The 14,752-nt window shown below is 41.6% G+C and overlaps 2 protein-coding genes across 21 annotated transcripts in view; one reads left to right on the plus strand and one right to left on the minus strand.

Annotated features, from left to right (window-relative positions):
- The window catches only part of REV3L (REV3 like, DNA directed polymerase zeta catalytic subunit), a 177,994-nt gene extending 175,821 nt beyond the window's left edge, over nt 1–2,173 (plus strand). For all 15 annotated transcript variants that reach the window (XM_086317268.1, XM_086317275.1, XM_086317267.1 and 12 more), the window contains one exon: nt 1,052–2,173. In XM_086317268.1, coding sequence (XP_086173394.1) covers nt 1,052–1,192 — 141 coding nt within the window. In that variant the 3' untranslated portion in view covers nt 1,193–2,173. The remainder of the gene's footprint in view (nt 1–1,051) is intronic.
- Nucleotides 1–14,752, minus strand: part of SLC60A2 (solute carrier family 60 member 2) — a 96,354-nt gene that overhangs the window by 42,175 nt on the left and 39,427 nt on the right. The window lies entirely within an intron of this gene.

The raw sequence follows: 14,752 nt of genomic DNA on the forward strand, positions 1-14,752 counted from the left end.
TTTCTTAACCCTTGGGGCCCTCACTAGTATCCTTTAAAGTTTTTTTCTTTAAAGTTTTTCATGTTTTACCACTTTTAAACTGTGTGTGTGGATGTGAGGGCGATCTGGTTGCGACATCTGTCACCCCATTGATCGCCAGGGTTGATGCGGCTGATCTGGCTGACTAGGCGGGTGTCCCCTTCCTCCCTCACCGCTCCATGTGCGTCCCTCCCGAAGCTGCGCGCTTGGTCAAAGAGGACGACCATCCCCGCTAGAGGAGGACCGGTCTTCGGTCAAGGGTATACGAGTAGCTGCGCTCCCCTGCTAGAACCTCCAAAAAAGAAAAAAAAAAAAACAAAAACTGTGTGTGTGACTTGAGACCTTACATATTAAAATCTGATCACTGGGTAAGATATAATGCTTTTCTTTAAAAACTGCCTTATGATTTAGTATTTTCTTTTAGATCAGTTCTCATTATACATCAGCATCATCTGGGAGCCCTAAGATGTACAGATTCTTAAGCTCTCACACCCAAAGATCCTGATTCCTTGCTCAGACATTAGTCTATTTTTAAGCTCATGTACAGCCAGGGTTGAAACTATTGGTCTATCCAGCTACTTTCAACATCTTTGATTTCCACCCCCACCCCCATACTAGCATTTTCTCTTCTGAAATAAGAAAGTGGATAACTTTTTTGATTAGCATATAAAATGTTAGAGTAACTTGAAAAAACAGTGTACATAGCTAATTTAAGAGCCAGTCTTTGAATGGTAATTGGGTAGCCTATTTTGTGGATCTTAATACAATAGGATTCTACCATAAATGAAAGTTGATTTCTGGGATTAAATGAATCCTTTAGGGAATTTCATGCTCTCTGGTTTGCGAAATAATATTCTTTAGAAACATCTCAACTTAGGGTTGGCTATGCTTCAAAAAGATGAGAACTAATGAAACTTTTCTGTAATATGTGCCAGTAATTTGTGGTGGGTCATGAAGGATTATAAAAGTCTGCTGTTTACACACGGAGACAGAAACCTTCCTATGGTTTGACGCACTCCTCTTGTCCTTTCAGATATGCAAGAACTGTACAGGCTGCTTTGATCGACATATCCCATGTGTTTCTCTGAACTGCCCAGTACTTTACAAGCTCTCCCGAGTAAATAGAGAACTATCCAAGGCACCGTATCTCCGGCAATTACTAGACCAGTTTTAAATTGTCAATATCACAGAATTCCAGGTGCTATTTTTCAGTGTTTACCACTAAACTGTTGTGCATGGTGCTTTTTCAACTTTCATCGAGTCAAGTATGTTCATTGTCTGTCTATTATCTGAAGACTATGAAGACTTTTATGATAACTGAATTAAAAATCGTATTCGTTGATCTCTGAATAGCTCACTTCTTACAATGTACAAATTCCTCATCCTTTCACCTTTTTAACATTGTTTTATAATGCCGGTGTTGAATTTGCTCCAGTATGTGTAACATCTTGTAAATCCATTTGAGTAGATCGTATTTACTTCCCTGTGGAAGGAGCACTGAAAACCTCTTTAAAAAAAGACATTCGTGTTTTCCTTGAACTGTCTGTATCAAGACGTGTTACTTAGAGATACTCATTCACTTTATAATTTTGACTGCGAAATATTTTGTAAATACACTTTTTTACTTTTCAGACAACTGAGTAAAATAATGTGCAATGAATTTTATACAAATGATTTTCAAGTTGTTTGGTATATTTCCTCTAGGTTTTGCTTGACTCAGAGTAGAGTTGTTATTTTGATCAGACTGTGCAAACAGTAGTACCATGTGTAGCATTTTGAAACATTATTTTCTAAAACCGCTGTCTTGCTTTAGCTATTAATGGGGCATTGTGAGGAACTGTGCAAAGACATTTTTGTTACAAACCTGTGGGCCTGTTGCAATACTTTAAAAATAAAAAATTTTATTCCATTTTTGCTTGTTTTGTATAGACATTTCTATTGCTTCTAAATATGCTTAAAATATTTTCTTTCCTTATGTACTGTACAGTTAATCTTATTTGCCATCATCTTGAACACAAAATGTGTATTTAGAATATTTGTATAACTGTATATAAAAAAAGAATTATGTGGTCAGTGCATTGTTTTCTAAACTGGAAATCATTTTGTTTTAAAAGTTAATAATGGAAACCATATTAAAATTGAATAAAATACGAAATACAGCATTGTGGTTTTATCTTGCTGTAAGTCAAATGCTCTTCATCTGTTCTATAAGCCTACACTAGTTACACCCTCCTTACCCCACCCCTTCTGAATTTTAATAAGGTAAATTTAACTCATATCCTAATTGATGCTGTAATTCCCTTACCCAAACTTTCAGATTTTTTTTTAATGGGAGCAAAAGTAGTCTAGGAAATGTTTAGCTTTCATCCTTTCAGAGTTCTACAAATCTACATTTTAGTGCATCTCCCATGTTCATTTAGATATAATGTCCAGAGGGAAGGCAAAAATTATATTAGTACTTCTTAATTATTTTCAATAGAAAAAATTTTAACATAGAAAGCTCATCTGGTTATGCACTGGAAATAGGTCTTCTATTTACATCATCTTTCTCATCAGAATAGCTAGACAAAATATTTTCAACGGAATAATCATTCTTAACCTCTTCATAATTGGACACAGCCAAACTAACAAGGAGTTATTCAGTACCTAGTGCTCAAAACTAGTTTTTGGCACTTAGCATATCTCTGGTTCCCTTTTCACTCTGCCCTCAGAGTCTGTAGCCTGACCGCCTTTTAATGAGCTGCATTTGCTGTTTCAATAACTGTCACCAGTGAGTGTGTTGAAACATGATCCTATTTTACCAAAAAACATTTGTAAGAAGCTTCCAATATACTTTCATAATTATTTCTCCTCCCTTTTAGAACAGCTATTAATAAAGATTTCTCTTTCACCCAGATTGAAAAAAAAACAAACTTTCATCTTCTGAGTTATGCTTAAGAAATAATCTCAACAATCCCTTATGTTAAAACTCTTCTCTCATTGTGTTCTCCTCCCACCAACGTGTTTCCCTAGAGGTAAAGCAGTGACAAAAGCTACTTCCAACGCTAAGCTCCCCTCTGCTCCCACAGAGAGAGGCCCCAGTCAACAGCGGAGACAGGCAGATGCTGACAGGTAATGTTCAATTTTATATGAACTTCAGTTTCTAATAGTGTCTGTGAAGAAGGCCAAAATATTGGGGGGAGACATTAAACTGTGAACAGAGGAGTAGTCACAAAGAGCTCTTAGAGGAGGTAGTTCTGAGGGCTGGAGCGAGTTTGCAGACTGTGTTCAACCTTGCTGATTGTCACAGGGCATGTCCTTGCTGGTCTCGGAAGAAGCACTTGCCCTGCCATCAAGAATGCTGCCCTCCCAGAGCTGTACTTTATACTAGTCGAGTCTTGTTGCTGTAGAATGATCTGTCCATCTGTTCCCCAGTGTTTTAGTTTCTTAATAGCTGAAGCACAAGGATATTCTTTAAAGGCCTATCAAATAAGGCTTCTGTTGATTTCTCAACTTCAGAATGGCAATTCTTAAAACACTCACACATTTGATTTTATAAAGTAAAAATAAACCTGGTTATAAATGACATTATTAGGGCTCTGCCATGAAAACAGCGAAGAGGCGGGGAAGATGGCAGTGCACAAATCGCTATTTTCAGGCTGGAAGAGTGTTCTCAGTAAGACCGCGCCTCTTGGAGTTGCCTGCCAGCTGCGCTCTACTCATTGTTACCCTCCTAAATACCTGTCTCTCCATGATAGGAGGAGTCTTGTTATACCTAACCATTTTTGGTTTTATAAATGAATGACTTTTGATACCATTAATGCCCTGGAGGTTTGCTTAATAAGTAGCTATAGGAAACAGTCGTGGGTGGTTTCTAGCACTGGGGATCTGAGGAGGAAGACGTAGCAGTAAAACTAGCACATGTGTCTCGTCTCCTCACTCTCATAACTGTTTTGTCACTTTGGTCGGAGCAGCTTACAAAGAAAAATATCCTGCAGAAGAACTGATTTATAAATGAGATTTCTGTACATATTTGGAAAGAAAATGTGACCAGGGAGACAAATGAAGCCATTTTAAGATCAAAATACAACCTTAGTGCCTGGAATCTTTCACTGACTGACTTGTTGGAGGGAAGGACAGGGAGGTTATGGGTAATAACGATACATTCAGTTCAGTTCAATCGCTCAGTCGTATCCGACTCTTTGCAACCCCATGAATCGCAGCACGCCAGGATTCCCTGACCATGACCAACTCCCAGAGTTCACTCAAACTCATGTCTATCGAGTCGGTGATGCCATCCAGCCATCTCATCCTCTGTCGTCTGCCGGGGACCAGCCCCGGCTGAACCAGGGTATTCGAAGGAGAGACGGCGTAGGCGAAGATCAGGAAACAATTGCTTAATTAAACGTTAATTAAGGATATAAAGAGTAATAGAATGAGGATAGCTCAGTAAAATTCAGTGAAGAAAAGAGGCTGAAATAAGGATAGCTCAGTAGGAAAATTCACTGAAGAAAAGAGACTGAATAAAATTCCAAAGCAGGGAATTAATGTCACCTACGAAGGCCGCAGGCGTCCTCCCGTTCTCCCGAAGGAGAGGAGACACTAAGGCCTCCCCGGTCGGATCTTAGAAGCCCAGGCAAAATTAGTAGGCTTGACAAGCTTCCCTGCCTCAGAGGAAAAATTTAGCTAGAAGGTGAAAGAAAGAACGACATGGGGACACCAAATTCCGGTGAACAAAAAGGAGGTACTTTATTTTCCAAAGCAGTTTTATACCTTAAGTTGTGCATAGAGGATAATGGGGGAAGGGGTAGAGGCATGCAAAGACAGCAGTTCCTGATCCTTATCGAAGTCAGGCTTTCAAACTTATCATATGCAAAAGTTTAGGTGATTTACATCATCTTCTGGCCAGGAAGCCTGTTAACATTTTAAGAAACTTATTTTTCTCTAAAGGTGATTATTTTAAAGTCAGGCGCCAGCCTCCAAAAAGCATTGGAGAAAGTTGCATTCCTATAGGGCAAAGGTGAGGTGGGCTCAATCAAGAAAAGAATTAACTCAAGGGTCCAAGATTATAAACATTGAGGCGACTGCTTACATTTCTATACACCCATTATATCAATCAATACACCGCCAAGGACACAGTAGGTAAGGGATATGGAGACTTAGCAGCAAACATTGGCCCAACAAGTGAAAAACCCTTCACCAATACAATTTCTAATCAATCTTTTAACTACTCAAAGGAATCTGTGTTTAGACAGTTTAGAACATCTCCTGCCTCTCACAGTTGGGAGGCTCTGAACAATCACATGTTGCCGGAAAAAACCTATTCAGGCAGGCTAGAGGACTTCCAAAGGAGTTTGTAGGTTGAAACACTGTCACACCCAAGAATTATTAACTGGAGCTGTAAGCTAACTCTTTTTGCAGAGAGAGGTAGTGGGGGACAGCCCCCCGTAAAGTCAGAGGTGTAGGTGACAGCACAAAGCAGAAAGTAGGCAGACTCTGGTTTTGGGGGTAGATTGCTCGAGAATTTCCAGGGAGACTCCTGAGGCTTGATCCCGCCTTTGCGTATGCCGAGCCTCCTTCCTCATGACCTTTGTCATGGGCGGAGTTCCTCACGCTGGCTACCGGCAGTGATAGAATTCCAGTTGAGCTATTCCAGATCCTGAAAAGTGCTGCACTCAATATGCAATATGCACTCAATATGCAATATGCCGGCTCCCGGCATCTCCCCCTTTTTTATTTCTTAAAACAGCCAGATGCAGCTCAGTCGCGAGCTTCTGAATATTCTGCCGAAGAATCCTGACAATACAAGGAAGAACGATTATGAGAAGCAAAATTAAAGCACCAGCAGCGATGTATCCAAGGATATTAGACAGAATGTTTTTTCCTGAAATGAAGTTAGAGAAAGTGTGAAAAAAGTCATTAGCTGCTCCAGCGGCAGTAAAATCCAGTTGAGAGTGTTCCAGGGTCTGTATTTGATTATGAAGTTTCCCTAAGTCCAGGCCAATGTCAGAGCTGTTCCAAACACCTGAGATATGATTTTTGATTTTTTCCCATTCATAATCTGTCTCGTTTACCTTTAAAGATGTCACGCATATCCACCGGTAATCAGCGTGGCAAGACAGAGCCATTTTCACTTTTAAAGCCTGTAACTCAGTCCCAATATGCATTATTGCCTCTTCTAAGGCGTCTACTCTCATCTCCAATTTTCTATCTATAACCTCCTGTGTTGCTAGAGTTAAAGAGACATTTTTAGACATAGCATTAACATATTGGGCAGTATGCACTTGTTGAGTCAATGATATCGCTGCTGCAGTAACAGAAGTAATTGCTGCTATCAAAGCTGATATTCCTAAAATAAGTAAGCCCACAAATCGCCGTTGTCGCATTAAATCTTGTAGTTGTTGTAACACGGCGAGGCCGTAATTGTCATACCAGTGGCTAGTCACTGTCACAGGTATCATGAGATAGGGTGGGCGTTGTAACACCACAAAAGAGCAAACATTATATTGAGGGGTCAAACAAGATGAAAGCATACATTGTTCACAGGTTACTATATTAGGTCCACCTGAATAATTCATGCGTACATTAAGTCTCTTGGAGTCATTAGTAAAAAGAAAAACATAAGGGGAGGGCAGACAAGCTAAAACAGAATAAGTAGAATTGCTATCTGGGCGGTATAAGGAAACAGGAGCAGTAGCAGCAAGGGCTTTCCAAATTTCAGGTTGCCAATAGGTCTGTTTCTTAGTCGTATAAGACAGCATAGGAGGAACAAATTGATTACGATGCCTTCTAGTGGCATGTATTGGCCAAGGAAGAGGAATCCTATCCCAATTCTCAAATCTGCCCTCAAATGTATTATTGGCTAATGGATCCTCACCTGGATTCGGGTTGCTCCAGTCCTGAATAGTATAATCTCTACCTCCTGGTATCCTATAATCAATCCTTGAATCATAAGTACAAGATGTCCAAGTTGGATATCCTGTATGACTGTCTATGGTGTTCCATACTTTGTCTGAAGGAGCAACCTTATAACAATTCGGATATTTAGGTGGAGATTTGAAATGCAGGGTTACATAGGGGTCAAGAATCCCGGGCATACGAGCCAATAATACCCAAGCTGACCGATGATGTAAAGACCAGGAATCTGTTATAATTATTTTTTTAGAGGCCCCAACACATCCTTCTTTGGCGGGGGTAATAAAGCTTCTAGGGTCATTGGGGAAGTTAAAGCAAACAGGGAAATCACCTGTTAATCCCCTGAAGGTATAATTGAAGTTAATAGGATATTTATCTCTAGTGTAAGAAGTATAGGATCCTCCCAAGAGCTGAGGTTGGTCTGTGTTGACCCGTATAGGCTCATTATCCCAAGTAACAACTTGGAAAGTTGGAGGATCTGGGAGATACGCCCAATATTTGGTTGGAATAGGAGAGGCGCTTACCTGACAGGAAAGCAAAGCAAGCATGGCAATAAACGTTTTCTCAGGAGAAGCTGGAGATCCCTGTAAGGAAGCTATTCCCCGTGCCTGGTGGCAGAGTGTTTTTATTTGTCCCCAAGTAGGTATGGAGGCATTCTGGGTCGCCTGAGTCAGGCGGCCTGACACCCTTTTGTGAGGCAAAGGATCGGGGGGAGCAATATCTTGTATGTGAAGTTGAGACATCTGCTTGGTGGGCGGATCTGTTCCTTGTTCATCCGGGATCTCCGTTGTCAGTTGTCCCGACTCCGGCGGCGTTTCCCGTGCTGGCGCGGGGAGTGAAGGCAGAGGAGGTCCCTTCCTTTTTCGGGGTCGCGGCAGCCGGGGAATCCGGTATCCGAGGGGCTGAGACATGGCGAATCAATCTGTCGGGAACCCAAATTGGAGAATCTGCGTCCTGTGGAAAAATGCAAGCATATCCTCGACCGCTGGTTAACAATGGGTCGGGACCTTTCCATTGTCCGGAAAGGAGGTCCTTCCATTTAACTAATGGTTTTGCATTCAGCTGCTCCGGGCACCAATGGCGAAGCATTGCAGTAGTTCCGGCCGAATCAGCATTTAAAATATTTATTACAAAAAGAGCATGTTGCAAGATTTGATGGGGAGAGCTATACTTAAACTCCCCTTCTTTTAATTTTTGAATTTGGATTTTTAATGTTTGGTGTGCTCTTTCCACAATGGCTTGTCCCTGGGGATTATAAGGGATGCCTGTATTATGTTTAATTTGAAACTTCATACAAAATTCCTGAAAAGACTTAGAAGTATAAGCAGGAGCATTGTCAGTTTTCAAAGCTTTTGGTAGGCCCAAATATGAAAAACAAGTAAAGAGATGTTGTATCACATCTTTAACTGCCTCTCCGGTACGAGCAGTTGCAATAATAACGTGAGAAAAAGTATCTATAGTTACATGAACAAAAGACAATTTTCCAAATGAAGAGATATGAGTTACATCCATCTGCCAGAGTGCATTGGGCTTAAGACCGCGAGGATTAACTCCCATAGGTAGACTATTATAAACAGTGGGGCAGTGTAAGCAAGAACGCACTATCTCTCGAGCAGTCTCTCTGGGAATTTGGAATTGATATCTTAAAGCAGTAGCATTTTGATGATGAAGTGAGTGAGAGGCTCTGGCCTCCTCAATCACAGTAGCCACTGTATTTCTGGTTAACAAGTCAGCCAAATCATTAAAGGCATTTAAAGGGCCGGGCAATCTGGAATGAGCCCGAATGTGTCCAATGAAAAATATTTTATTTCTTTTCCAAATTTGTTGCTGTAATTTAGTTAACAAATGAAATATGGTAGTTTTATTTTCAGGCAAAACCGCAGTTTCAATGTGTGGAAACAACCTGACAATATACTGAGAATCAGAATAAAGGTTAAATTCCTCATCTGCAAACATAGCAAAAGCCTCTATGACTGCTGTTATTTCAGCTCTTTGAGCTGAAGTTTCCTGTGTTTGTAAAACCTTTTGGTGATCTTTAGTAACTATGGAGGCTTTACCGTTTGCTGACCCATCAGTAAAGGCTATCTGAGCATTTGGGATAGGAGACTGTTTGCATCTGACGGGAAAAGTAACTGGATGTTTGGACATAAAATTCAGCAAAACATGTGAGGGTAAATGATGCAAAAATTGACCATAATAATTTCCTATGGCAATCTGCCAATCCTCATCAAACATTAGAAGAGCATCAAGTTGTTCCTTATTATATGGAATTACAATCTCTGCTGGCTCTTTGCCAAATAGTTCAATGCTCCGCTTTCTTCCTTTCAATATCAACGTAGCTATCAGTCCTGGATAAGAAGCTACTACCTTTTTAGCTTGGGTGGGGAGATGGACCCATTCTAGGGGGCCGCTTTGCCATAAAACTCCCGTAGGTGCAGTTGGAGTAGCTAGGCAAAGGAATTGCCAGTTTGCTTGTAAATTAACTCTTTTTACATAGCTATCAGATAAAGCTGCTTCCACTTTCTCTAAGGCCTCCTGAGCCTCAGCAGTTAATTGTCTCTTAGAAGTTGGATCAGGATCCCCGCGTAAAATGTTAAAAAGAGGTTTTAATTCAGCAGTGGTTAATTTTAAATAAGGTCTGATCCAATTAATGTCGCCTAAAAGTTTTTGATAATCATTTAAAGTAACAAGGTGATCTTTTCTCAATTTTAATGGGGCATGAGTCACAGTTTCTGAATTGATAACCCGTCCTAAGTAAGTTATGGGCGGATTGACTTGAATTTTCTCTGGGGCAATTTTTAAGCCTCTGTCTGTTAATGCCAGGGTCAAATCCTGGAGGACAGTTTGTAAATGAGCTCTATCAGGGTGAGCTATTAAAATATCATCCATATAGTGAATCATATAGACCTGTTCATATTTAGCTCTAACATCTTCTAAAGCAGCATTAACAAATTTTTGACATAGAGTAGGGCTATTTTTCATTCCCTGGGGCAACACTTTCCATTGAAACCTTAAATGAGGCTGTTTGAAATTTTCTGCTGGTAAACTAAAGGCAAATCGCTTTTTATCCTCAGCATTTAAGGGGATGGTGAAAAAACAATCTTGTAAATCAATTACGATTATATTATATCCCTCTGGGACGGCTACAGGGGAAGGGAGTCCAGGTTGTAGGGCCCCCATGTCCTCCATGGTGGCATTAATGGCTCTTAAATCCTGTAAAAGTCTCCATTTACCAGATTTTTTCTTAATGACAAAAATAGGAGTATTCCAGGGGCTATTGGAGGGCTCAATATGTCCCAATTCTAGTTGTTCAGAAATTAACGCTTTGGCTGCCAGTAGTTTTTCTTTAGTCAGAGGCCATTGTTCTACCCACACTGGGTCCTGAGATTTCCAAGTAATGGGGTCGGCAGCAAAAACAATGGCCTCCATCAAAAATTTGGATACCCTAATCCAGCACGGAACTTTCGAGGAGCAGGGCAAATCAGCTCAGTTATTCCTGTCTGCTGTTTACCTAACCCTTTTGAAGGGTCATAGCCCATTTGTAGCATTTGAAAAGTTACTTTATCATCAGGGCTAAAAAGTAACATGCCCACTTGAGACAGCACATCTCTCCCCCACAGGGAAAAGGGGAGCGAAGGAATCACATATGGTTGGAATGTTCCACGGGTATTCTCAAATTGCCAGTCTAAAATTTTTGCACTTTTAGCTACTGCAGGAGCTCTTCCTATGCCCACCAAATCATTTTCAGTAGTATGTGTGGGCCAGGAACTGGGCCAGTCTTTCCCAGAAATACAAGAAACGTCTGCTCCTGTATCTAATAGTCCTTCAATAGACTTGCCACTAACGAAAATAGATTTCATAGGACGCTTCTTAGTAATTTCTGTTACCCAAAAAGCCATGTCACTAGATCCAAATCCTTTGTCCTGCCTTTCCTTTTGGGTGGCTGTTTGCCCAATTGCAGTATGATAAGGCAAAAGTAAAAGTTGGGCTATTCTCTGTCCCTGATGTATTTGGAAAGTTTTAGTTGGGGGTGAAATCATTATCTGAATTTCTCCTGTATAATCTGAGTCAATTACTCCAGGAATAATTGTAAGACCTTGCATAGCTAAGGAACTTCTGCCTAATATAATTCCTACCAAGCCAGTTGGTAATGGGCCTTTAACTCCTGTAGGGATTTTAATAGTGGGGCTATCTGGAGTTAATATTGTTGAGGTGGTGGAACTGAGGTCCAGTCCTGCACTGCCTGGGGTTGCTCTGATGAGCTCTGCGACGGGACGAAGGGAATGAATGGGTTCAGTGAGGCTGCCCCAATCGTTGTCGGGGCCTGGGGCTGGCCCCTCAACCCGTTTCCCGACTGCTGGTCGGGGCCTAAAAAGACTCCATTTCTATGAAATCTTGACCTACAGTCCCTTGCCCAATGATATCCTCTCTGGCAGCGAGGACAGAGAGACCTAGGATACGTGGGCTGGGGGGCAGGATTTTGCAGAGCAGACACGACTGGTTGGGCAGGGTTAGGCGGATAAGAACTAGGTGGTCTTTGAGGGCAGGCACGAGAAATGTGTCCCACCTGACCACAGGAAAAACAAGTTCTAGGCAATGCATTCCTATTTTGGTTATTGGGATCGCCTTGTGTTGGTTTATTCTTATTAGTAAAAAAGGATTGGACTGCTTGCTGATAGGAATTCCCTTTCATTGCTGCAGCTATAGCAACACCCTGTAGCATTGACGGTCCTACATCTGCACACTGCTTTATATAATCAATTAAAGTTCCAGATCTTCTTATAGGGCGTAAAATAGCCTGGCAGGTAGAATTAGCATTTTCAAAGGCCAATTGTTTAGTCAATAATTTGGCTGCCTCAGAATCAGAAATTATTCTCTGGACAGCTTCTGAAAGCCGTGAGACAAAGTCTTCAAATGGCTCTTCTGACTTTTGTTTAATATTAGATAGAGCAGTACCTGATGCATTACCATCGGGCAATGAACGCCAGGCAGTAAAAGCACAATTAGCTACCTGTCGTATAGCAATTTTATCTAATTTCATCTGTTCATTAAGCGAGGGGTAGTCAACTTGTCCAAGTAGCATAGTTTCAGTGATATATTGAAGCTCTCCCTCCTGGTTGCTAAGAGCACACATGCGAGCGAGATCATCATATTCAGATTTCCAGAGTATGAAATGTCCTCCAGACAGGCAGGCCCTAGCAATTGTTTTCCATTCTCGAGGTGTTAACCATTGACCTGCTAAATTTTCTACCAGCTGCATCGTGTATGGGGCTTTAGGCCCATACGAGACACATGCATTTTTAAGTTCTTTTACCAATTGAAAAGAAACGGGCTCCCAGCCGAGAGCCTTTTGTTCGTCTTCATCATTGTCAAAAATTAAAGGGAAACAAGCCTGGAGTTGGGGATCGAATTTGTCGCCAGGGGCAGAAAAGACCCGTCTCTGTCTCCGTGGAATCGATAGTGGAGCATTCCCACTTCGATAAGGAGGTGGCGGAAGTGTTATGGGTTTAATATCTTGTGGCCTGCATTTCATGTCCTTCGGTATGGGACCTGCTTGGCTTGGTATGGGAGGTGGTGGCAAAGACATAGGTTCCGTATTTCCTGCTCTGTACTCTGGAGCTCTTTGGACTGTTTGGTATTCAGAGGTTACAAATGGATTAACTGGGAAGGTGTCCTGTGAATTCCTAGGGGCATATGGCCTGATAGGAGAAATTTCCCTTAGGCTCCTTGGAGCAGATGGCCTGATAGGGGAAGTTTCTCTTAGGCTTTTTGGGGCGTCTTTGTTTAAGAGATGCCAATCTTCATCGGAGTGATATTTAGCTGTTATCTCATCTAAATTCTCTTTTCCTTTTGGGGAAGACTGATCTCCTTTCTCATCCCTGTCTTTAAGTTGTTCCTGAGTAGTCATGGCTGCTAACATTTTTCTTAGTTGCCGATAGTCAGGCGGGTCTTCGTTTTTCTCATTTTCCTCAGGTTTAACTACAGTTTCAGCCTCATTTTCCTCTTTAACGGTTACTCTTTTAGATTCAGGGGCAGGTTTAGCTACAGCATTTTCTTCACTATCCCTTTTAAGATGTACTTTTTCTGAATCCGGGGCAGGGTCTAAGACATCTCTAATGATATTCCATAAGGAAAAGGTGTCATTAGGCACCTTTTCTGAGCCATGTTCGGCATGGTAAGTTTTTAGCTGTTTTCCTACTTTCTCCCAGACATCTAAGTTAACAGAGCCTTCATCTGGAAACCAGGGACAATGCTCTTGTACAAAGGAAAAAAATGATTGAATGGTAGATTTTTTAACTTTGATTCCTCTTTTATTTAATAACTGTAAAATTACTCCTATAAAGAGCTGTCTTTCATTTGATTCAGTGTTACCCATGTCAGAAAATTAAATATAATAGAAGATAAAGCTTTTAGCTTTTTAAAAGATCAGGCTCTTCTTTGGCCTTTTAACTTCAGAAAACCGTTTTCTTTCTCTAAGTCTAACTCTTTAACACTTTCAACACTTCCCACTCCTCTCGCCCTGTCTATCCTACAGGGGGGTCCGCGGCACCCTTGAGTGGGGTCCTAGCCGTCCCGAACACTGGAAGAACAATAGGGCTGGTGACCCAGATTGTTCCGGGGGAGGAACAGTAGGCTGGTGACCCAAACTGTTCCAAGGGAGGAGCAGTAGGGCTGGTCACCCAAACTGCTCCGTGGGGGAACAAGAGGGCTGGTCACCCAGTTGTTCCGAGAACGGGGAGCAATAGGGCTGATGGCTCTGATTGCTTTGGGGAGCTTACCTTCGAAAGTCCCTGTTCGGGCGCCACCTGCCGGGGACCAGCCCCGGCTGAACCAGGGTATTCGAAGGAGAGACGGCGTAGGCGAAGATCAGGAAACAATTGCTTAATTAAACGTTAATTAAGGATATAAAGAGTAATAGAATGAGGATAGCTCAGTAAAATTCAGTGAAGAAAAGAGGCTGAAATAAGGATAGCTCAGTAGGAAAATTCACTGAAGAAAAGAGACTGAATAAAATTCCAAAGCAGGGAATTAATGTCACCTACGAAGGCCGCAGGCGTCCTCCCGTTCTCCCGAAGGAGAGGAGACACTAAGGCCTCCCCGGTCGGATCTTAGAAGCCCAGGCAAAATTAGTAGGCTTGACAAGCTTCCCTGCCTCAGAGGAAAAATTTAGCTAGAAGGTGAAAGAAAGAACGACATGGGGACACCAAATTCCGGTGAACAAAAAGGAGGTACTTTATTTTCCAAAGCAGTTTTATACCTTAAGTTGTGCATAGAGGATAATGGGGGAAGGGGTAGAGGCATGCAAAGACAGCAGTTCCTGATCCTTATCGAAGTCAGGCTTTCAAACTTATCATATGCAAAAGTTTAGGTGATTTACATCATCTTCTGGCCAGGAAGCCTGTTAACATTTTAAGAAACTTATTTTTCTCTAAAGGTGATTATTTTAAAGTCAGGCGCCAGCCTCCAAAAAGCATTGGAGAAAGTTGCATTCCTATAGGGCAAAGGTGAGGTGGGCTCAATCAAGAAAAGAATTAACTCAAGGGTCCAAGATTATAAACATTGAGGCGACTGCTTACATTTCTATACACCCATTATATCAATCAATACACCGCCAAGGACACAGTAGGTAAGGGATATGGAGACTTAGCAGCAAACATTGGCCCAACAAGTGAAAAACCCTTCACCAATACAATTTCTAATCAATCTTTTAACTACTCAAAGGAATCTGTGTTTAGACAGTTTAGAACATCTCCTGCCTCTCACAGTTGGGAGGCTCTGAACAATCACATGTTGCCGGAAAAAACCTATTCAGGCAGGCTAGAGGACTTCCAAAGGAGTT

The sequence above is a fragment of the Bos grunniens genome, chromosome 9, assembly GCF_055505025.1.
Source record: "Bos grunniens cultivar Pamir isolate PY7600 chromosome 9, Bosgru_T2T1.0, whole genome shotgun sequence".
NCBI lineage: Eukaryota > Metazoa > Chordata > Mammalia > Artiodactyla > Bovidae > Bos > Bos grunniens.